Source organism: Euleptes europaea, chromosome 11 (assembly GCF_029931775.1).
Source record: "Euleptes europaea isolate rEulEur1 chromosome 11, rEulEur1.hap1, whole genome shotgun sequence".
Lineage (NCBI taxonomy): Eukaryota > Metazoa > Chordata > Lepidosauria > Squamata > Sphaerodactylidae > Euleptes > Euleptes europaea.
Genome location: NC_079322.1, coordinates 24,685,683 through 24,708,060, shown reverse-complemented (window position 1 = coordinate 24,708,060; position 22,378 = coordinate 24,685,683). Strand labels below are relative to the sequence as shown.

At 41.2% G+C, this 22,378-nt stretch overlaps 1 protein-coding gene across 6 annotated transcripts in view; it reads right to left on the bottom strand.

The window, feature by feature from the left end:
• Positions 1-22,378, bottom strand: part of LRRFIP2 (LRR binding FLII interacting protein 2) — a 53,600-nt gene that overhangs the window by 8,486 nt on the left and 22,736 nt on the right. Inside the window, exons 12-19 of one of the 6 annotated variants that reach the window (XM_056857635.1) lie at positions 20,052-20,120; positions 17,488-17,601; positions 14,482-14,526; positions 7,700-7,807; positions 6,508-6,579; positions 2,335-2,505; positions 1,793-1,885; positions 309-401 (exon numbers count right to left, since the gene is read on the bottom strand). In XM_056857635.1, the coding sequence (XP_056713613.1) occupies positions 309-401; positions 1,793-1,885; positions 2,335-2,505; positions 6,508-6,579; positions 7,700-7,807; positions 14,482-14,526; positions 17,488-17,601; positions 20,052-20,120 (765 nt within the window). The remainder of the gene's footprint in view (positions 1-308; positions 402-1,792; positions 1,886-2,334; positions 2,506-6,507; positions 6,580-7,699; positions 7,808-14,481; positions 14,527-17,487; positions 17,602-20,051; positions 20,121-22,378) is intronic. The other 5 variants (XM_056857636.1, XM_056857637.1, XM_056857639.1 and 2 more) reach the window with 5 other exon arrangements.

Sequence of the window (22,378 nt, the reverse complement as noted above, 5' to 3'; positions counted from 1 at the left end):
GCTGGGTCCTAAACTGCACTCAGGAAATTTAATTTGTTCCCCTCCCAGTTCCTTCTGCCGCCTGCCATGCTCTCCAGAATCTTGTTCTGGAGAAGGGGTGGCGTGAGCCCTCAGAAACAGCATGGGGGCACCAAGCAGGGGGAGTGCAGAATCAGCAGCAGTCTAGCACAAGCAAAACTATTGTTTGGCCTAATGAAGACCCCTTAGCACTTCATTCAACAGTTCATCCCTCTGACCATCAACAAACCTAATGCCAACCTATACCAGCCTATTCCTAATCACTCTTCGCTTCAGAATTGATCTCCTACCCCAATTTTTTTATCTTTCCAATTAACTGTCTCCTGGAGGTCAAACACCTCTTTGGTTAGAGACTCTATTTTCTGCTGGGTGCGCTGGTTCTCCTGCAGTACACACAGGGAAAAGAAGAAAGAGAGGAAAGAGAGAAATAAAGGAAATTGCAAGACAACAGGCAGGAGTGAGCAGTTAACCAAAGACAAAGATGAAGGTTTTATAAATAAAGACAGGGGGTTAAGAGATTTTCTTCCATTTGTTAAACAAAGTTACTGATAAGCATTATGTGTGCTATATATTCCATGTAGTGAATGGAAACATCTTTGTTGCAAGGACTTTCACAATGTTAGCTCACTTATGAATTCATACTGATACTACTAACAAACACAAATATCCGGCAGGTCCATCCTACTGACGGCCTGAATCCGCTCAAGCACTGTGAATGAACCTGTACTGAAATGTGCACAAATAGTCCATGTCGTGACTGTTCCTCGATCGTGCCACTTTGCACTGCAGGAAGAGATTGCAGGACTGAATGCTTGCTAACATCAAGAAACTCTGCACATGCAAACACATATGTTGTGGAGGAGATTGTTACAGTTATCTTCTCCCTGTGTGTGCACGTTTCAAACAACTTAAAACCAAATATGCTGTCTCTATGCATACATCACACTCAATCTGTGCAGTCAAGAAAAAATTGCACTATAGATTATTTCTTAATTTTTCAACTGTTCCTCAGTTTTTCCAAAATCTTAAGAATGATAACGGTTTTCTTCCAGGACAGCTTCTAAATTAAAAGCCATAGATTAATATCCCTCAATTTTAGAGGCCCCTTAAAGTCAAGGTAGCAGACACTACAAGGAATGGTGAAGAACAAGCAGTAGACTTGTGAATATTAAGGCAAACTTCCACCAACCTATTTCTTGGGTTGGGGAAGCAGCCACAAAGCCCCTCTGACACCAAAATCATGAGGTGGGCCAGGTATTAATGTTACGAAACAATATGCTACCATGCCCACTTTACAATGGTAATCTATAATGGAACAGAAAGCAGCAAAATGATTTCAGACTGAAGTCAAATAAGGGAGGCAAGTTTGGTACTGTTTATGCTAAGTTATGCATAAAGTGAGCTTTGTGAATATTACATATATTTTCAAACGTCATACAACTTTATGAAATATTTGCGATTCAGTAATTATTCAGTGGTATATTCTCCACAGTAACTCAGAAAAACTGCAATAAGTGTTGGAATTATTCAGAGGCAAGAGGTGAATCATTTCAGTCTGGAACTGACCTTACAAAATACAAGATGAACGATACTGGAACACTATAAAATAGATACAAAAGATTTTCTGCTAACCCATACAGAGTAAGCAGAATCAATCCCTTTTGACTGGTAAAGCTCACTTCAGTGTATGTAAGTGATGTCTACAAATACACCACAGTTTCAGTTGAACAATAAAAACATAATCTAGTTCAATGAAAGTTATTTGACACGTTACCTCTATAAGTTCATCTCTTTGACGAAGGCCCTCTTTAAGTTCATCTACCTTATGCTGCAGAACAGAGCACAGATGTTTCTGCCTTTCCAATTCCTATATTAAGACAACAATCAATCAATCATCTCAAGCTTAACACTGAGTGTAATATTAGCTTAATATATACAATATTTGGTAACAAAACAACAGCAAACATGTCTGGAATATTAATATACATTTCCTATTAATCTGAGTCCATTGTCCCGTAAGAAACACCAGGATTCTGTCTTAAATCCATTATACGCTATTATTCATCAGAATAAGCTAAAGATTCTTAAGTTTAAGGAATCTGTGCTATTAAAAATAAAGGGGGGAGGAGCTTGTATCACTAACACATACAAACATTTTAAATAGTGGACTATGAAACTCAAACTAGTCAACTCTTTTTAATTAACTTGGCCTGGTAGGTTTAAAAATATCAGTATGCAGAAGTACACTCAAGGCTTTTTTATTAGCTAATCAGGGCACACTGTCCAATACAGAGGGAATATATAAAGTACAAGTACCTTAGATTTTTCTTCATTTTCCCTGTAGTATTCTGCTAACTGCTCCTCTCTTTCCTCAATGACATCCTTCAGAGTGTCCACTTGATAGATCAAATTGTTTTTCTCATTATCCAGTTGGGCATTAGAAACCATTGCTTTCTTGTATTTTTCTTCTACTTCAGCAAGTGACTCCTGGTAAACATTGGACAACTTACTATTAAACATTTATAATGTTCTATCCAAGTAATACTGCTTTTGTTCTTTTAGTACATTAACTCATTTTTAATTAAAGACCCTAGTAATATCTGTAGTTTTTTTCTCTTCTTTGCTTGACTGCATTATTTCCATGATTAATTCTACCCTGCTTTTACAGCAACTGCCAACAACCCAAGCAAGCTTACAGAATTGGCTCCATAAAACAGCCTCAAGAAAGTGCAGTCTCATCTTTCATTTTTGAGTTTACAGATGTAAGGTCTTTGTCCCATCATCTAATCGAGGTTCTTTTCAGTTAAAACCCTCAGTATGCTGAAGTTTTCCAGGTCTAGATTAGGGTTGGGCCTTCAGTCACTTAGAATTCATTTGGATACCATTCCATAATTTTAATATTGCTTCATAAGAAATGTTATCTGCAGACATGGTTACTTTAGAGGTTTTTCCTCACCAAAAAGGAATATTTTACAATAAAGGATTCTCAGGAATAATGGAATCATCTTATTAATACAGGCAAGAAGATATTATCTAGCAAATGTAATTCATAAATATATATGAAATAAAATGTATAAGATTCTGATCAACTTAATATTTTTGCATAATAAGTTCACATATACATTTATTCATCCTTAGAGGGAAAGGAGATAATGGTATGCAGTCAGACTTTCCTTCTGAAATGCACTCTGCACAATGTTTAGGTGTGCTTTTACGCAAGGTACTGAGCACTATTAGAAATCACCTTCCAGTCTATCGGAGTGTTACTCTGCTTCAAAAAAGCAATCCAGAAAGGTGCCAAATATAATATCCCCCAAATGCCTCAAAGCAGTTTGGCTCCAAACAGACAAGAAACATCACAAAGCAGTAGCATCAACAATTATGAAGGTCCATGAAACGTCTACAAGGGGCAGTCACGCCAATATGTTTATACATGATTAGTTACCAAGTAAAGGAGAACTGAAGAATGCAGATGAGCGAGGACTAAGGTGGAGAAGCTTACAAAAGCAGAATGATTAAAATACTAAGCAGAACAGAAGGGCACATTTGCAAGTGGCAAATGAACATTCAGTCTGGATGCTGAAGGAGATTGTTATCAACATATTAAACATCAGCTTTTGTTTTGGTTATAACAAGAAATACAACACAAATGATTCAGTAGCAGAACAGAGCAGCATGATTATAAAAAGGTAATTAATATGAAATTAATAAAAATAATCATACAAGTAGTAATTTGCATGATTATAAAAAGGCAATTCACACAAATAATACCAAAATAGTCATACCAGTAGTAATTTACATACTATCCAAACAGTGAAGCTAAATGTACGGGGAAATATTCTGGGCAGGAGGATAAAGAGACCAGATGAGTAAGAATGTTAATTTATATTAGATACTTCCATGCTCCTATATTTCTCAGGAACACACTCATGGAGACGAGGGGCTCTCGTTTAAGATAAAGAGTAGCAAAGGATGCCATAGTTTTTCTTCTGAGCTAGAATTCTGATTATCACCATCTTCCAACTCTTTATCCACTCATCATTTTTTGGTGAACTGGTGGGGACAATTCCAATATCTAGTGATGCAGAGATCAGTTACGGTATAAAATTACCTAAATTAGATTAGAGTTCACTAACACCTCAGAGACCAACAAGATTTTTGGGGTATAAGCTTTCGAGAGACCAAGCTCCCTTCGTCAGATACAAGTATATTCCAGTCAGAACTGGGAGGGGTGTTGTAAAGGTTGCAAAGGAAATCAACTTGATTAGAGGGGAAATGCCTGGGGCAAACATTAGCATATGTAGTGAGATAAGTATCCTATGTCCCTATTCAGCCCTGGGGAATCCGCTGTTCTGAATTTGTCAATGAATTCAAATCTCCAGTTGTAATTTCCCCTTGAAGTTTTTTGTTTGAGGACTGCCACTCTTATGAAAGGTTAAACTGATCTCCAACTGGTTTTTGAGCATTGTGGTTCTTAATGTCGGATTTATATCCATTAATTTTTTTATGTCAGGACTGACCTGTTTGTCTGATACAGAGAGTGGAAGGGCATTGTTGACATTTGACGGCATATATAATGCTGGAAGATGAACAAGTGAATGGAGCTGAGATGGTGTAGCTGGTGTTGTTAGGTCCATTTATTGTGTTGTCAGAGTGGATATGGGGACAGAGTTGGCATCTTGGTTTGTTTCAGGCCCTGGTCCCAGAGTCCATGCATAAGTAACTCCTTACGTATATAAAGGGGAGTCATCTTGCTCAAAGTACATATAGTAATATTGTTTGAGGGAGACATTGGACTGGATCAGATCTTGACAAAACTAGGAAACTAGCCACCCAAAGAGCTGGATGGTTAAGCTGTATCAGATGAAATCTTGCTGTGGTTATGTACCATTATTTTTAACCTGCAATTTGGCCCGTTAAGAAAAAAGGATTAAACCAGCACCTCAAACTTGCAGGAGTCATAAGAACATGGTAGACAGACAAGTTATTTTGCGGCATTGCCATTCTAAAAAAACTTAGTAAAACTATAATCATAAGAACATAAGAAAAGCCATTCTGGATCAGACCAAGGTCCATCAAGTCCAGCAGTCTGTTCACACAGTGGCCAACCAGGTGCCTCTAGGAAGCCCACAAACAAGACCACTGCAGCAGCATTATCCTGCCTGCGTTCCACAGCACCTAATATAATAGGCATTCTCCTTTGATCCTGGAGAGAATAGATATGCATCATGACTAGTATCCATTTCCACTAGTAGCCATGAATACCCCTCTCCTCCATGAACATGTCCACTCCCCTCTTAAAGGGGACTAATCAAAAACTAGTGCAGACGGCAAACAAAATTTAATACAAATATCACTAGATGGAGGAGATTCTTTGGTGATCTAAATTCAGGTATGATGGAAGAGTGCTTGACTGTGTGCCGTGCTCCTCTAGCAGTGGCAGCTGGAAGGAACAGAGGCTTGCAGCTGGAACTAGGTGTTACAGAGGTATGCCTGGTTCCTTTTTCACCTTCTCCGATAATTCACTGGCAGCACCATCTGATGAGAACTCTGAGCCACTAATATTCACATATTGTGCAAAAGAACACCCAGACAGATTTGGAAAGAACAACTGAGGATGCTGAATGGCAAAGCAGTTGGAAGAAGAGGACTGGTAATTTCCTAAAATCTGGCACAGAAAAGCTTCTCCTTTATGGATGAAGAAAGGAGGATCTGGTGAGTAGCAGAAATAAGGCTTTAAGGAAACAGGATGGCAGCATCCAGCTATGTCTCTAGGTAAGTAACTGCCTGATTGCTCGATATGCAGTTAAGGAAACACCTTATCAGCATGAATAAGTAAATGGGAAGATTACACTGATTCAGCTTCTCTTAGGGTAAGAGGTTTTGCTCATTCAGCAAACCCAATCACAAAGTGCATTTTCATAGGTTTCCTTGCTGCAGACTGGACAGTAAACAAGGGATAGTAGCAGGGAGAGGCCAAAGGAAGCTGCTTCTAATAATCCTAGATATTTAGCAAGCCTTTTATAAAAGATTGTTCAAATATCCATTTAGGTCCATCTTCTGGGGGACGCCAGAGCAGGGCTTCTCGAAGTCTTTTCCGAACCTTTTCAAAAAGTAAGTGTTTAAATAAGCAAATATTTTTTGAAAGAAGCCAACCAAATTGTATTTTATCTGAGGGGTGCTAAGAAAAATTATTAGCCATTAAGTACGTCCCACACAAAGACATAGATAAACTTTTCATATTGTTTACTAGAACATATCCTGTATTTAATATTGAACCTCACTGTCCTTTTCATATAACCGTTTAAGCATAAGCAGATTTAGTTAGCTATATAAATTATACATAGTCCATTCTAGGATTTGCAGGTTAGCCGCATGCTTCAAAAGAAAATGAAGTGGTATGTTAGTAAAGCTGTTAGTGAAACCAGCAAGAACTCCATCACCAACATGTTACCATAGTGAATGCATGCTTGGGACAAATCCTGATACCTTTAGTTCTTTAAGGCCCTGCATGTATCTCCCCTCTACATCTTGTATCTGGTCCTTAAGATCATAGATATCCTGCAGGATATAGGAATGAACCACTGCATAAGAACATTGGAAATAACTTACTATGACATTGTGAGATTGAAACAAAAACAAATTGGCTTGGCACGTTTCAGTGGAACAAATTTATCTAAGAGTTAAATCTTTATTTTCTAATTTAAGACATGCATTGTTAATTTAACCTTTTCTACAAATAAATGGCCAACATTTATTATGTTTGTAAATTTAAATGTTCATTGCCTAAGTTTCAGTCCTATGCGTTATTGACCAAAAAAGAGTTGGGCTCCAAACTTCAATTATAAAATATTTTTCTACTCTATGATACAAAAATCATTGTACTATGGTCTTAGTATAACAATGAAAATATATACATTGACGATAATGAACTAGAACCAACTCCAGATAACTTATAGCTTGTATCCTTCTTCCCTAGACTGTTATGGGATGGTAAGTATTAGAACACTAATCAATAATTATTCTATAAAAATATGAAATTGCTTTTCTATTTACAAATCTAAAAATTAATTTTACTCTGGAACATTTTTCAAACAGTTGGAAAAAAACTTAATTTGTGGCCTTCTCAGCAAAAATAAATGCAGCCATAGAGGCCATGAAGGAATAGGAAGAAATATGCCTAGCATATCACACTGTCATGTTCATGGGGTGAGAGACCATTTTTATCTTAAAGGAAGACAGAGAGACCCTTTGAAAACTGTATAGCTTCAAAGGGCTATATGGCTAAAACTCTAAGTGGCAAGAAAGAGGGTTTTTAATTCCAGTTCAGGCACCATAAAGCTTCCTTATTACAACAGGTGGTAGCAGGTACTGAAAAGGGACCCCAAAATCTCAGGAATGGGGATCAAAGAGGAAACGATTTCCATAAAGGAATATTGATACCCATGCACAACCACAAATTATTCACTTGCTGCCAAGAGACAAAGGGTGGGCCAAGAGGTTGACATCATGATAGTGGAGTTGTTCTTAGCAAAACTGAGTTTTTCCTCTCATTTATCGTATGGACATCTGAAGCAAGTAGCTCTATACACCAAAACCGTCCGAAGTCATATTTCAAGCCTATTTTGCCTTCTCAAGGGCTACAAGAAAGTAACTTTCTAGGCAACCAAAGTTTGCTCACCCGCAATTCACTTAATGAGGTATCAGGATCCACCAAACTGCCAGTATCCCCACTTCCTCGTCTAGATGAATTTCCACTCAAAGGAGTTGCTGAATTGCGAGATGAAGGCTGGGAAAACAGACACACTATGTTAAAGTTCCTGGATGTTGTAATACTATTTTATTTTACAGCATTTCTCTCAGAAGGTGGGGACACCCGTAGGAGGGCCTCTGAAGATGACCACAGTGGCCGGGTAAATTCATAAGGGAAGTAGGCAGCCCTTCAGGTACGTTGGTCCCAAACTATATAGGGCTTTAAAGATCAGCACCAGCCCCCTGAATTGTGCTCCGAAACAAATTGGGAGCCAACCCTGGAGAGATATGATCCCCACGACCCACTCCAGTCAACATCCAGGCTGCAGCATTCTGTACCACTTAAAGACTCCGAACACTTTTCAAGGGCAGCTCCATGTGGAGCGCATGGCAGTAATCTAAGCTAGATGTAACCAGGGCATGCAACCATCGTGGCCAGATCTTTTCTGCCCAGGAAAGGCCACAGCTGGCTTAACAACTGAAGCCGGTAAAAGGCATTCCTAAGCCACAGGTGCCACCTGCTTACCCAGCAGTAGGCCTAGATATATTATGTGGTTAGCTCTAGATATTTCATTTAATGCTAATATTTTTGTAGCAACAGGTTTCTTAAATTTCTTGATAGTTCAGTACATTCATATCCTTTGTGATTTTTTCAGGGCTGGGTTTTCCCGCAGCTGAATATCATGCGTCTGTTCTGCAAGCAGAAGTGCCTTCCTCCACTAGGAAACTGCTACATCCTGCAGTAGAAGGCTGCTTCCACCAAATAAACCACTTCCACTAGCAGAACAGACCCAGTCCTCTTTTTGCAGAGGACTTAGAGCAATAGCTAAAGTATACAGAACTTCTTTATAATTAGTTTTTGAGACAAAGATCGCCAATAGCATATGGATTCTTCACACTGTCATCTAAACTATGATCTGTAAATTCAAGCGTATATACAAATAAGCAATAGCAACAAAAAATAGTCACACTAACATGTTATACACATATTTTAGGTTTCCAGGGAGTACCAAATCGAAGAAATCACTGAATGGGTTATTCGCATACTTAAAGCACAATTAAGCCATATGTAAGCAAAGCAAATATTCATAGAAAAAGAGCCTTGGTACTTACCGTGAAGGCTTCTTCTTCTCAGAGGGACAAAGGGCATCTTCAGGATGGGTGTTTCCGTTTCCTCTTGGTTCGGGAGGCAGGAATCTAATATGTAAATTTTCTAGCCTCCTGAGGTAAACGCCCCTTGTTGCCACTTCAAAACTTTCCGAGCCTTTATCATGAGTGAAACTTGAAATAAACATACTATGAACAACTGCAGAGAGATTTATTCCCAGAAAAAATTCTATAAATAGAAGAAGACTAACCCGTATAGAACTGTCAAAGGTGACTAACTAAATAACCCAGAAAAAACTAGCAGCAGACGTCTGGGCGGGCAAGACGCCCTTTGTCCCTCTGAGCAGAAGAAGCCTTCACGGTAAGTACCAAGGCTCTTTCTCTCTCAGAGGGTCCAAAGGGCATCTTCAGGATGGGACATACAAGAGCAGTCCCCTAACTGGGAGGGTTAGACGTCTTGAATTATACTCTGAAGTACTCGTCTGCCGAATGCGGCGGCTGCTGACGAGTAGAGGTCCAATTTATAATGAAACACGAAGGTGAACACTGAGGACCAAGTGGCCGCCCTGCAAATCTCCTCGATAGGAGCCTGTCTATCAAAGGCTGTGGAAGCTGCTGCGCTTTGCACCGAGTCGGCAGTGATATCCCCTGGAACAGGTAGCTTGCTCTCTAGATAAGCTGTCTTAATGCATGAGGAGATATTCCGGCTAATAGATGCCCTAGACATAGGTTTGCCCTGATTAGGTGGAGAAATGTTAATGAATAGAGCATCAGACATTCGTATGGGCTGTGTGCGAGAGATGTATGTAATGCTCTCCTTAAATCTAAGGTGTGCCAGGCCTTCTCTTTGGGATTCTTTGGATTAGGACAGAAGGAGGGTAATAATATGTTCTGCTCTCTATGAAATTTGGAGTTACATTTCAGAATAAAGGACTGGTCGTGGCTAAGGACGACTTTGTCTTTGTGGAAGGTGATGAATCCTGGTCTGATAGAAAGTGCTCCCAACTCAGAAACTCTGCATGCAGAGGTTACAGCCGTTAAAAACAGGGCTTTCATTCTCAGCCACCTGAGGCCTACTTGTGTGAGTGGCTCAAAAGGTAGCTTAGTGAGGGCTGTTAGTACTGTGTGCAGGCTCCAGGTGGGGAACCTGTGTTTGACAGGAGGGGAAATAAGGCTTATCCCTCTGAGGAAAGATTTAACGTGAGGGTGTTTTGTTAATTTATAACCAGCAATCCTGGGAACAATGGTCGCTATAGAAGCCAGCTGCCTGCGGAGTGTGGAAGTGGATAAACCCATTTTATGCCCTTCTTGTAAAAATGACAGAATGCCTGCTGTTCTGGGTTTAAGAGGATTGACTGACTTACGTCTGCACCACCTAGTGTAAGCCTTTCAGGACATATTGTAAATTCTCTGTGTAGACGGTCTACGTGCTGCCTGAATAGTGTGAATGATGTCTGAATCGTAGCCTAAGTCTGAAAGTCTTTTTTGTTCAATTCCCAAATGGTCAGTTTGTACTAACCTGGGTTGGGATGGCAGATTGGGCCCTGAGTCAGAAGGTCTTGTCTTTCTGGTAGCCTCCAGTGGTTGTTGTTTAACATCTGCACCAGGGATGAGAACCATGGGCGCCTGGGCCAGAATGGGGCTACGAATAGAACGTGTGCTTTCAGAAGCCGTACCCTTCTCAAGACTCTTGGAATGAGAGGGAGAGGTGGGAACACATAGAGCAGTTCCCTGGGCCACGGGCATATCAGTGCATCTGTCTGCTCCGCTCCCTGTTGAGTGTACCTGGTGAAATACCTGTTTAATTGGTGGTTGCTGTTGGATGCAAATAAGTCCACCTGAGGAGTTCCGAATTTCTGCGTGATCATGTGGAAAACCTCCGGATGAAGGGACCATTCTGCCTCGCTGATAGTCTCCCTGCTGAGCCAATCTGCTTGAATGTTGACAGCACCCTGTATATGCTCGGCTGAGAGTGACATCAGGTTTGTCTCTGCCCAAATCAGAATGTGTAACGCTTCCTTGTGCAGGGCTGAAGACCTCGATCCCCCGTTTGTTTAAATGTGCCTTTGCGGCCACATTGTCCATCTTGATGAGAACGTCCTTTCCCTGAATATGACTCTGGAAGCTCTGAAGGGCCCTGAATATTGCTCTTAACTCTAAGATGTTTATGTCGAGTTTTTGTTCTTGGGGTTCCCAGGTGCCCTGCGCCAGGAGTTTCTGTAGTGTTGCCCCCCAACCCGTAGGACATGCATCCGTGAAGATTTGTATTGGAATGGGGTGAATGAACCTCAGACCCTTGGACAGGTTGGTCCAAAGAGACCACCATCTTAAGCTTTTTCTCGCTTCTTTTGAAAGGATGATGTTTTTGTCTCTTTTCCTCTGGATGTCTGCCTGGTAAGGACTGAGAAGCCATTGCAATGGCCTTGCATGAAGACGAGCCCATTGGATGGTGGGAATACAAGCTATCATGTGTCCCTGCAGTTTCGCTAGGGACATGAGTTTGGACGACCTGGCTAAGTATGCTTTTTTGGCTAGGGAAGATATTAGGTTGATCTTTTCTTGCGTGAGAAAGAGTTTGTTCTGCTTTGTGTCTATGTCTACTCCAAGATGCTTTAGTCTTTGTGAGGGATACAATTGGCTCTTTTTGTAGTTTATGATGAAACCGTGACATGTCAACTTTTCTAAGACCTGTTGTGTGTGAGAGAGAGAGACTTTGCTGTTCTGAATCTGCGCAAACCAGTATGTCGTCGAGGTATGGGAAAATTCTTATCCCCTCCTTGCGCAGGTCTGCTCTAAGTGTCACCACTTTGGTAAATACGCTCGAGGCAGAGGTTAACCCGAATGGGAGGGCCCTGAACTGAAAATGCATTCCCTGATATAGGAATCTGAGGAAGCGAAGGTGAGGAGGGTAAATGAGAATGTGAAGATAAGCCTCTGTGAGGTCTATAGACGTCATAAAGTCCAGTGGTCTTAGGGCCTCTGTGACTGACCTCAAAGTTTCCATCCGGAAACGCTTTAGTGGAAGGAACTTGTTGAGAAAGTTGAAGTCTAGTATGGGTCTCCATCCTCCGTTTTGTTTGGGCACTGTAAAGAAAATTGAATAAATTCCTAATGAGCGCTCCTGCAGAGGCACTGTCTCTATGGCCTGTATGTTCAACAAATGTTGAACCGCTTCTGAGGTCCTTTGAAGTTTGAGTTTGTTCTTTGAGGTTGGGGAGACAGCTAATCTGTTGGGTGGAGTGTGTGAGAATTTTATTTGGTGACCGTGAGTGATGACGCTTTCTACCCAATGGTCTGGTTGGGAGGAAGACCATTGATGAAGAAATAGGCTGAGCCTTCCTCCCACAGGCGGAGATGTGGCGTCACTGCTTGTTCTGGCGACCAGGTTTGTCCCCTTTGTTACCTTGGAAGGAGGAGAATTTGGCTGACCGACTGAACCTACCCCCTCTGCGAAAGGAACTACGGTTTTGGTTCCACTGAAACCTGCGCTGATCAGGTCTGAATTTCTGCAAGGTGTGGTAAGTCCTGAAGGAAGTGGTTTGAGAAAAACCCCTGGAATCTTTCTGAAGACTTTTAGGTAGGGCCTGCTTTTTATCTTTGGTTTCTACCAGGATGGGATCTAATTTATCCCCAAAAAGCCTCTTGCCTTGATATGGAAACCCCATGAGGACAGACTTAGAACGGTGTTCTATCTGCCAAGGGGGTAACCAGAGTGCTCTTCTAGCTGCTGAGGCAGTGGCTAGTGCTCTGGTCGCAAAAGACATAGTATCAAGGGTAGAGTCAGCTAGAAAAGAAACTGCTCTCAAGATTCTAGATACCCCTTCAAAGGCTTGCTTCTCTTCCTGAGGTATGAGCTGTGTGACTTTCCTTGTCCAGATAATAGCTGCCCTAGAAACCAAGGCCGAAGTAATGGACGAACTGATTGCTAAGGCAGAAGCCTCATGGCCTTTTTACAAGCTAGTTCCGTTTTTCTATCGGCAGGGTCCTTGATCATGGCCTGACCTTCTTCACTTTCTAGATGAAAGGGGAAACTGTTTGGAAGCCATTGGTTTCTCCCACTCCACCCTCATGTGGGAGAGGAAATAGTCAGGAACTGGAACTATCCTGTCTGGGGTGTCATGCATGTGGAAAAATTCCTTGGTTCCCTTCTTTGTTTGTGCAAGAGACGTCTCAGTGTCCTCTGTTAGGTCAAGGGCTGCTAAGGTATTAGACAATAAAAAAGGAAATTCCTCTGCATTGAAAATCCTAGATTGTTTAGGCTGCTCAATAATTTCCTCCCCATCTGAACTGAACTCGCCCGCCTCTTTGTCATTGTCCTCTTCGCCAGATGAGGCTGAAGAGTTGCCACCTTGCACTTGGAAGGATTGGGACCCAGAGGAGTCCTTTAGGGCTGCTTTTGTGGGCCATCTACCCTCCCCAGAATTATCTGCCCTGCCTCTTGAGACTGCAGAGATTTGCAAGGCATGAGCTCCTTGAGAGGAGCTTCCCTGAAAAGAAGGGGAAGGAGGGGGGCTGAGCCATTCTTAAGCCCTCAGTAAAGGCATCCCTGATTAGGGCTGAGAGTTCTGCCTTTAAAAAAGCTAGACCGCCATCTTGGATAAGGGGAGGAACCGCCCTACTGGTAGCTGGAGTCTCCGGGGTTTCGTCCCGTCCTTGATCCGAAGGCGAGCCGCCTGAGGACAGGGTTTCCATGGCCAAAAGCGAGCCACCAGCCTCTTTATTTTCCCCCATCTCTGGCTGCGAGGGAGTAACGGCCGCTGCCGTTGTAGCCTCCAAGCTGCAAACCGCCGCGGAATTTCCTCCGCTTTTGGCCAGAGCAGCTGATGAGCGGGGGAGGGGGCATTTAGCGCGTTTATTCATAGCCGAGCCGGCTCTCTTGCGCTTACTGGCGCCGCTCGCGCCGGATTTTACTTTCGCTTTGCCCCTGGATTCGGAGGAATGGCTGCAGGAGAGCTGGCTGGAGATCGGAGGAGAGCTCCATGGGGCCCCAGAAAGCAGGCTAGGATCCAAATCGTCCTGTGCAATGTAGGAGTCATTTTGTGAGGCAGAAGGGTTCACTAAGCTTTCCACCCCCCCTTTTCAAAACTAATTTTAAGAGAAGGAAAAGACAAGGGTACAGATATAGATAGGAGGGACTAGAAGTGGAAAAGAAAAGGGGAAGGAAGAATCAGGAGAAAAAGGGGCTAGATATCTATTCCTTAAAGCAAGAGCTGCCCAAAAGGGCTGCTCTCCCGATAAAGGCAGGAAATAGAATGGCGATAAGGGGCGTTTACCTCAGGAGGCCAGAAAATTTACATATTAGATTCCTGCCTCCTGAACCAAGAGGAAACGGAAACACCCATCCTGAAGATGCCCTTTGGACCCTCTGAAAGAGAATACTACCACAAACACTGAACATTTGTGACCTAAAGTCCCCTGGAAACTGAACAAGCATTGACCATAGTAGGGGCTGGGGAGTGCTGCTGACTGAAAGTCAAGTAAAGTCCTACTATGCTTTTGCAGATATCCCAATATTCATCTTCAAATTGCCATTCATTTGTAGAATCCTATAAGCTTTAAAATTACCTGTAACAAAAAACCTGCCCAATCTGTTTAAAAACTCACCCTTACATAGAAGTCAGAATACTGCTTGTCACACTTGTCTTCTTGCTGAAAAAAGAAGAAATAGCTATATAAATTCAAGCCCATTCATTTGTATTTAAAATCTGGATACGGAGATGCTTCTTAATCTTAGGAAACACAAAGCCAGATCAGCATTAAAATGCAAAAATTATTATAAATTGAAGATTCTCCTCTTTGCTTTTCTTCATATATCAACACAGAACTTGCTTTTAATTCAGCTGCACAGGAGAGCACACAGTCCCATACATATGTGATACCAGTCCTACAAGTCAGTATCATAAACACTTAAATCATGCTACTTTTTTTTAGGACTCTATGATTCTAAGAGGCTATTCCACCAGGCAGGGGCCAGGGCCGAAAACTGGAATAATGGAAGACAAGTTATCCTACTTATTAATGAGTATTCTGGTTACTGTAAAACAAAAATGTTCTGAACTAATGAAAACATGAAGAGCTTGAGTTTGGCAGCTACCCTGCACACTTTATGCACACTCAGATCAGGATGCAGGTGGCTAGGCAGGCATAGGGGCTTTTCTGCCTCTACCTTCCAACTGTAGCTCCCATGCTCCCCAAAACATCATCCCTGAAGATTGAGGATTCTGTGGCATGACATTTCAGAAGGCATGAGAGGATGCCCCCAGATGGAAAACAAAAACCAGCAACACACTAATAAGCACGGGTTTTTATAGGTCCTGCTCACAACTCAGAATTGTGCTTTGGCAGAGCAGACACTAGGCCATTGCTGATGAACAATCTATACTTAACACTACAAGGCATGGATCTGACTGTCCTTTCCACAACATTTGTATTCAATAAGTAGTTTAAGCAGAAGTCTTTTGGCATCATCTAAGCCAACTTGATCTGAAACTCCTGATAAATATTTTTCTTTTCTTTTAGAATGAGTAAAATGCTTCTGAAGGCGGTGTTTTTCACATTCAAAACATATAGAATGGAAAAGTCTGAGGGCTTTCCCAACACACAATATTGGGATATAACACAATATAACTCAAGGATTTTTTTTGTTTAAATATAAATAATTTCAGCAACAATTAATATGCCGCAATGTGTTTAATAATTTTATTATAATAATACTTAAAACACCCAACTCTTTGTTTTCAATGTTATAAAGTTTAGCTTAATATCCAAACATGCTGGCAGTCCTACCTATTGTCTCTATGAGAGTTTATCTAAATAAATACACCTTCATTTGTTTACTACAGAACTTGTTTTCTGCCTTCAGCTTTTACTCTTTTCAAATGGCAAAAATTAAAGATATATGTCAGGGAGTCAAACTCAACTGTTACGAGGGCCGGATATGACATACATGTCACTTGGCCGGGCCATGGCTTTCTGGCCAGATCCAGCCCTTGAGCCTTATGTTTGACACCCCTGGTATATGTACTATGGTGACATGGAGTGCAACAGTATTGTGTATACTTGCAATTTTTCTTATAAAAAACGAAGATATTTATACTTTTTAAATTCTAAAAATATGCCAGATAATACAATTTCATACGCTGACTAAGGTATAAATAACGCATTTCATGCTGTTAAATCAGTAAAAGTAGTTTTAAGTTGATAGAAACATAGGCAATGCTTACTTTTCATACTTTCCCCAAAGTTTCCCTTTTTTTCCTCTAAAAAACCCACAAAAAATGTGTCCCTTTGCCCTATGGCTTCAAGGTTTCTGGAAATTTTACATCTCTACTCACACATGAACTGACCGTGCCAATCTAATTGAGGCCTACAGCACTATCCTTCCCACACTAAATGCTAACTAGGGTTCACAATCAATCACGATCTGAAACCATGAAGTGCACAATGACGTTATCAAAAGTGTCATGTATGTACTGCCACATGAAGCATTTTTCTCGACGCCTACACTTAGTTTCACTATGGAAAGCATAACTCTACCCTCCAACAGAACCAATGGGGAGGGGGAGTATACTGTCATACTAACTTAAGTGCAGCCCTGCTGGATCAGACTAGTGGTTCATCTACTAGTCCAGCATCGAGTTTCACAGTGACACGGTACAGAGGGTACAGGGCACAGAGGCCAAGGCAAATAAAAAATTATTCACATGGAAAAAGATTTTTAGTAGAGTAATCACTTAAAATGATCCAAGATCCAACAATTCTGTGGTAAATACTCATAGGCTAGCTGTCAACATTTCACAACTGAAAAAAGAGGCATTCTGGAGTCTTTGCCACATTCCTGTTCTTATACAAGCAATTGTAACTTGAACACACTATTTCCCCCAATTACAAATTGCTGAAGGATTTTTGTCCAACTTCTGTATTCATTTATTCTGCATCTGCTTCAAAAGCAAGTTGTGACTGTAAGATATCCATTCTTTTTTAAGGCTACATAGAACGCTTATTGCCTGATCCTATGCATCCTCACAAATATCCTCCCAAATATGTATCTGCAGAATTTATGAACACTACTATCAAATTAACAGAAGCAATCCCCTATATCTCCTTACATTTAGTTTGAAAGAATGACAAACTGGATTTTTTTTGCCATCAAGTCACAGCTGAATTATGGTGACTTCGTAGAGTTTTCAAGGCAAGAGACGTTCAGAGGCGGGTTTGCCATTGCCTGCCTCTGCATCCCGACCATGGTATTCCTTGGAGGTCTCCCAGCCAAATATTAGCCAGGATTAGGGCTGAGAGTGTGTGACTGGCCAGCTTCCATGGTGCGAGTGGGGATTTGAACCTGGGTTTCCCGGGTCCTAGTCCAACACCTTAACCACTACACCACATTGGCTCTCACCACATTGGCTCTCATAAGTTAGATACTGTATTTGAAATAAGTACCGCCTGCAACTGTATAAAGTTCTGCACTGCTAGCAACAAATATCTATTACCAAGTCATGTTTGCTACTAAAGCCAAATGTTAGTACAATGTTGGCACCACTCCCCAAAGACAAAAGATAATCATTAGTAAATCAGCGATGACATCAGCACAATGCTAATCACACTCACACTGTTCAAGTCTGGAATGCTGACATCATCCAAGTCAGAAACAATGCTTCCCCTACGATTTGAACGGCTAAAATAATCAGCTGCAGTTTCACTATGATCTGAAAAGTCAGTTGACTTCAATGACAAAAGACAACAGAAGGAGAAAAAAATGGATTGAATAAAACATTTCCATTAAAAATCATAGTATTTCTTCCAGATACCACAGATATATCTGAAATGAAAATTATTGCTACATTGTGACAACTCTGGAAAATCATGAGCACATTATCATCCTTTGAATGTAACCACACAGTACAACAAAACTGGCAAAGGAGAAAAGACAAAGACCACAGATAGGTTCACCCTGAATTTAAAATAATTCAACAAGCAAGTGAGCCATGTTATTCTTATTTCTCTATTAAAATTAGTTTAGAGGAAGCTTTCCTTTGATGAATGAGGTTTACCTTTCAACAGGGCTTAAGTTCTTCATGCTAGTGGTTTTCAAACGATTAGTGAAACATGGGGTTCCACCATGAGGTGGCAAATGGGTAACTGTGTTATGTCTGCTTTGCAAATAAAACAAAAGTTCAGTGGCACCTTAAAGGCCAGCAACATTTATTTCAATATGAGCTTTGGAGAGCCACAGCCCGCTTCTTCAGAGAGATGTGTGAAGAGAAAATTGAACTGGGACATCTTGGTTGCCACCCCCAATCTTCTGCATAAGATTTCCCTTTCACATATCTATCTCCCCCTCAAGATTTCCCAATATGATTTTCCCCTTCACATAATCTATCTGAAAAAGTGGCCTGACTCGCAACAGCTCATATTGAAATAAATGTTGTTCACCTTTAAGGTGCCACTGGACTTTCGTTTTATTTGCCATACTGAGGAAAAAGCAGAACTGCCATTACCAACCTTCTCATGCACATGCGAACCGGAGAACAAGTGAACTGAAGATGTTGGTAGAGCTGCCACCATTTTTCAGCCTCAACATTACAGAGTTAAGAATACAATGAGAACAGTATAGTAACCCATTCTGGGCCCTTGGTATGAGAGGAGGGAATTAACACACATAACAACCCTTCTCCCATGGTAGGGCTGCTCTCCCTTCTGCATCTAAACCTTTGCATTTGCACACAGAGCCAACCTACATTATCATTGTTACCTCCCTTCATTACTACCGTCTGACTTTTCCAGATAAAGGACCAGGATGGGTTGCCTTCCCTCCAGCAACACAACAGCTATTTTCAGAACTTCAAATGCCGGGGCAACATGCACTCCCACTTAATTATTTTCCCCACCATTTCTTATATGATCACAGAGCAAGCAAAACAATCTCCCAGCTTCCAGCCTACTCAAACTCTACCATGACATTACGTTGATTATTATAAATATCAAGAATTAGAGCCTACAAATGAATATGTGTTTTAATAACGGAATAGCAGAATTAGAGAGTTATTGAACAGATCTAGGATTTCTAAGTTCATTTACAAACAAAGCCACAAATTTACTGTATTTATTTGAAGAGAAGACAACCCTGAATGTAAGATGACCCTCCAAAAAATGGAACTGTGGTAACCCGAACGGACTGGAGCTGACTGTTAAGGACTGGGGCTGAGGGACCAGACCTCAACAGCGAGACAAGGCCAGTGCAGGAAGGTGCCCTATAGGAAGGGTGTCACCACGGATGTCCGTGACTGGGCACAGATGGCTGATACATGCCGCAGATGTGCAAGGGGAAAGAGTCCCTTTATGGCTGTGGGCACACTGGGACCAACAGCTGAAGGGTTGGAGGGCCAGGGAGGAAAGGTGGGTCCAATTACTGGGTTGGGCATGTAAGATGGGAGTCAGCCCGGGACTGAGATGGAGCAGGGAACGCATCTGGAATGGGACGGCATACCTGGGAGTACTCTGAACTGCCTGGGGTGCAGTAGGAGTTAAGTGCTGTTTAACTTGGCAAGCCCAATAAAGACAAGAAGCAGATGTGGAAGATGACACCTCTTTTTGCCCTGGAGCCTTGGGCCCCAGCTCAGCCTGCTGCGGGCATCCTCAAAGCAGGTACTGCGCCTCCCCGCCCCACCCCAAAAGCTCAGGAACAGTCACACATTTTTTTTAATTACTGGATGTAATTTTAACTTGTAAACAAATGTAATATGACCCCCTGTTTTCCTTTCTTTCTTTTTGTTTCTGCTGGCATACCTGGGGGCAAAAACCACCCTTGCATTTGAGTAAATACAGAAATTCATTAACATTGATATGATCACTCTGTGCAAGAAACATCTTCTCCATGCCTTGAACACATACTTTTATTAGTAGTAAAACAGCTTTCATTACAATGGATGGGTTTTTACAAGAGGATGGCAGAGCAACACAGACATATTTCTCAGCTGTGAGACACAAGTGCCATGCAACTCCACCTTATGCAATAATAAAATAGAAGGAAACTACTTTATATGAGCACACAATGGGAGCAGGGCCAATTCTTTTATTAATCTTGCAATTAGGACTACAGTATTCCATGTGCTATAAGCTGATACCAATAGAACACAGCAAATACATGATACAAATCATGCAACCCAGCTCACCATGCTATCCCTCCGCCCTCGCATGGCGCGATTAGATGATACAGTACTCCCTGCTTCATCATCTGTAAACTATAAGATTCAAAGACAGGTAATTAACTAAGTTTCAAATAGATAAGCCTTTGATTGACTCAAGGTCTATTATCTGTATATAATATTAGTGACTCGCATGCATATTAAAAACAGGGTGGATTTGATTTAAATTGAATTGACTTATATCACAATTTAAATCTAGTAAGACTAGATTTAAATCGTTGTTTTCTACATAAAGACTCATTCTTGCTGGTATAATCTTACTATTTATCCAGATGAAGGTTTTGTTTTTAGAATAACTTTTCAGATTAGTTTTACAGCTATATCAAAAACCGACTGATTTGGTTATACTATTAGAAATACACAGATAGACAATTATGATATTATTGTGAGGTGAACTATGTTCAGTTTCATTCGGGCCACCAGGCCTTGCATTTCTTTGTTGCAGTGTTTGCATTTTGCACACATGCCCGCCTTACCTATAGGTAGAGGAACTTCATTAAAATATTCCCAAACTGGGTCTCTTTTATGGCCTACTGCCATTATAGCTTTTCTCCTCCAGGGAGAGAATAATATGATAAAACTCTGGCTCTACGCAGAAAGATCCAAAGACTTGTGGAGCAGACGGCTCAAAGGTTTCACTTTCATTTTTACTGCTTGCCCCTCTCTTCTCACACTTAGCTCCTTGTACAGATCTGTTCCACTCCAATCTTTTATTCACGGAACTTCTTGAAACTTACCACATATGAGGTAAGGGGTTGGTTCTGTTTACATAAATTTGCAAAGGAACAATGGGACTAAGGTCTTTTGTCTCAACTCTGTATGTTTATTTTGTAACATTTTTGTTGTGAAGAAGAGGCATGGACGATAATGTACCTTAAACAGAAAACTATATTTAGATAGATTTTTCCTCCAAAAGCATTCTATTTTTTAAAATCTGATTTAAATAAAAATCAGATAAAAAATCTTTTATATTTATCCACCCTGAAACCAAATCAATGTGCTGAGAAATGCTATCTTCACAACACCCTGAGGGCACCCTACAGCTAAACAAAATGTTCATCACCACAATGGGTAGAATGGGCACAGAGACAATTTTACTGGCCAAGGACTGGAGAAGCAGGGTATCTTCTCTGTAATTTGCACAGAGATAGAATACAGTCCTTGCTGGATCTCTGTCAAGGAGCACCAGCCTACTTAGTAGGTAGAAATTGACAGAAAGTTTTCCCTTGACTGCAGTAGTGTCGCCAAGGGTGGTCCTTTCTTTTTCCTCTTAGGAGTTAAGGAAAGTACATGGTTTAAACTAATTTAGATGTTCACTTTCAAAGTAAAAAAAAAACTTGTCCTGTCTCATATAATGTCCCAAACACTGCATTAAGATTCATGAGTGCTGGAGGTCAAACACAACCTAGCATGTAAGAAGGGCCAACAGAACAGACTGGAAAGAATTCCTGGTGGTTCACTTGTACGTAAGAGTAAGATGTCAGATAGCATCAGCAACTGGATATGCCACCACAGGGCATAACAAAGCGTGCCACTCTTTTAGAAGGAAAGAGCAGGAATGCGTGCACTTTCCATATCCCCATCCAGGTGGTCAAACAAGTGAGTTCAGAGTGGGTATAGAGTGAACAGGAGTAAGGGAGGCACACAGAAACCTTCCATTCCCCCTTACTGGTGCCCAGTGAGGGGAAATGGGTGACTTTGCAGTGGTCTTTCAGTGCATGGAAAATATGCACATGCAAGGAAGTATCATGTACAAAGTGTATGGCTCGGATGGAGACACAACAGACTATGGCCTCCTTGAGCCTGCAACAAACAGTCACCCACAAGGCTGTTACAACACCGGCTCCTGATACGGTTTGTATAGAAAACAAAACAAGACAGTCTGTTGCTGAAGGAGAAAAGTGACACGCCCTTTTCTACCTACCATAAATCTCTCAGTAAACTGACTCCAGGACCAGCACAACACAGATAAAACACTGGTGACATGTTCTACACTTATTTACACTTATTTCTAATTCCCATAATTTTGCTAGAGGTGTTATGTCTATTACCTTTTAAATCTAATTACAATACCTCATAGATCATTGATGCATGGGAGTTTTACCTGTGGTTTGTTGCTGGCTGGACCCACACCTTCCTGTTGGGAATCTATGCACCAGCAGTTTCCAAGCTCAAATCAAGTCCCACCCCCCTAAATACTTCTTTGTAATTGGCTTACATATAGTGCTTACTGGGAGAGAAAATCCCCCCAACCCAATTGCCACATAAAAAAGCATTTTAAGAACAACAACAAC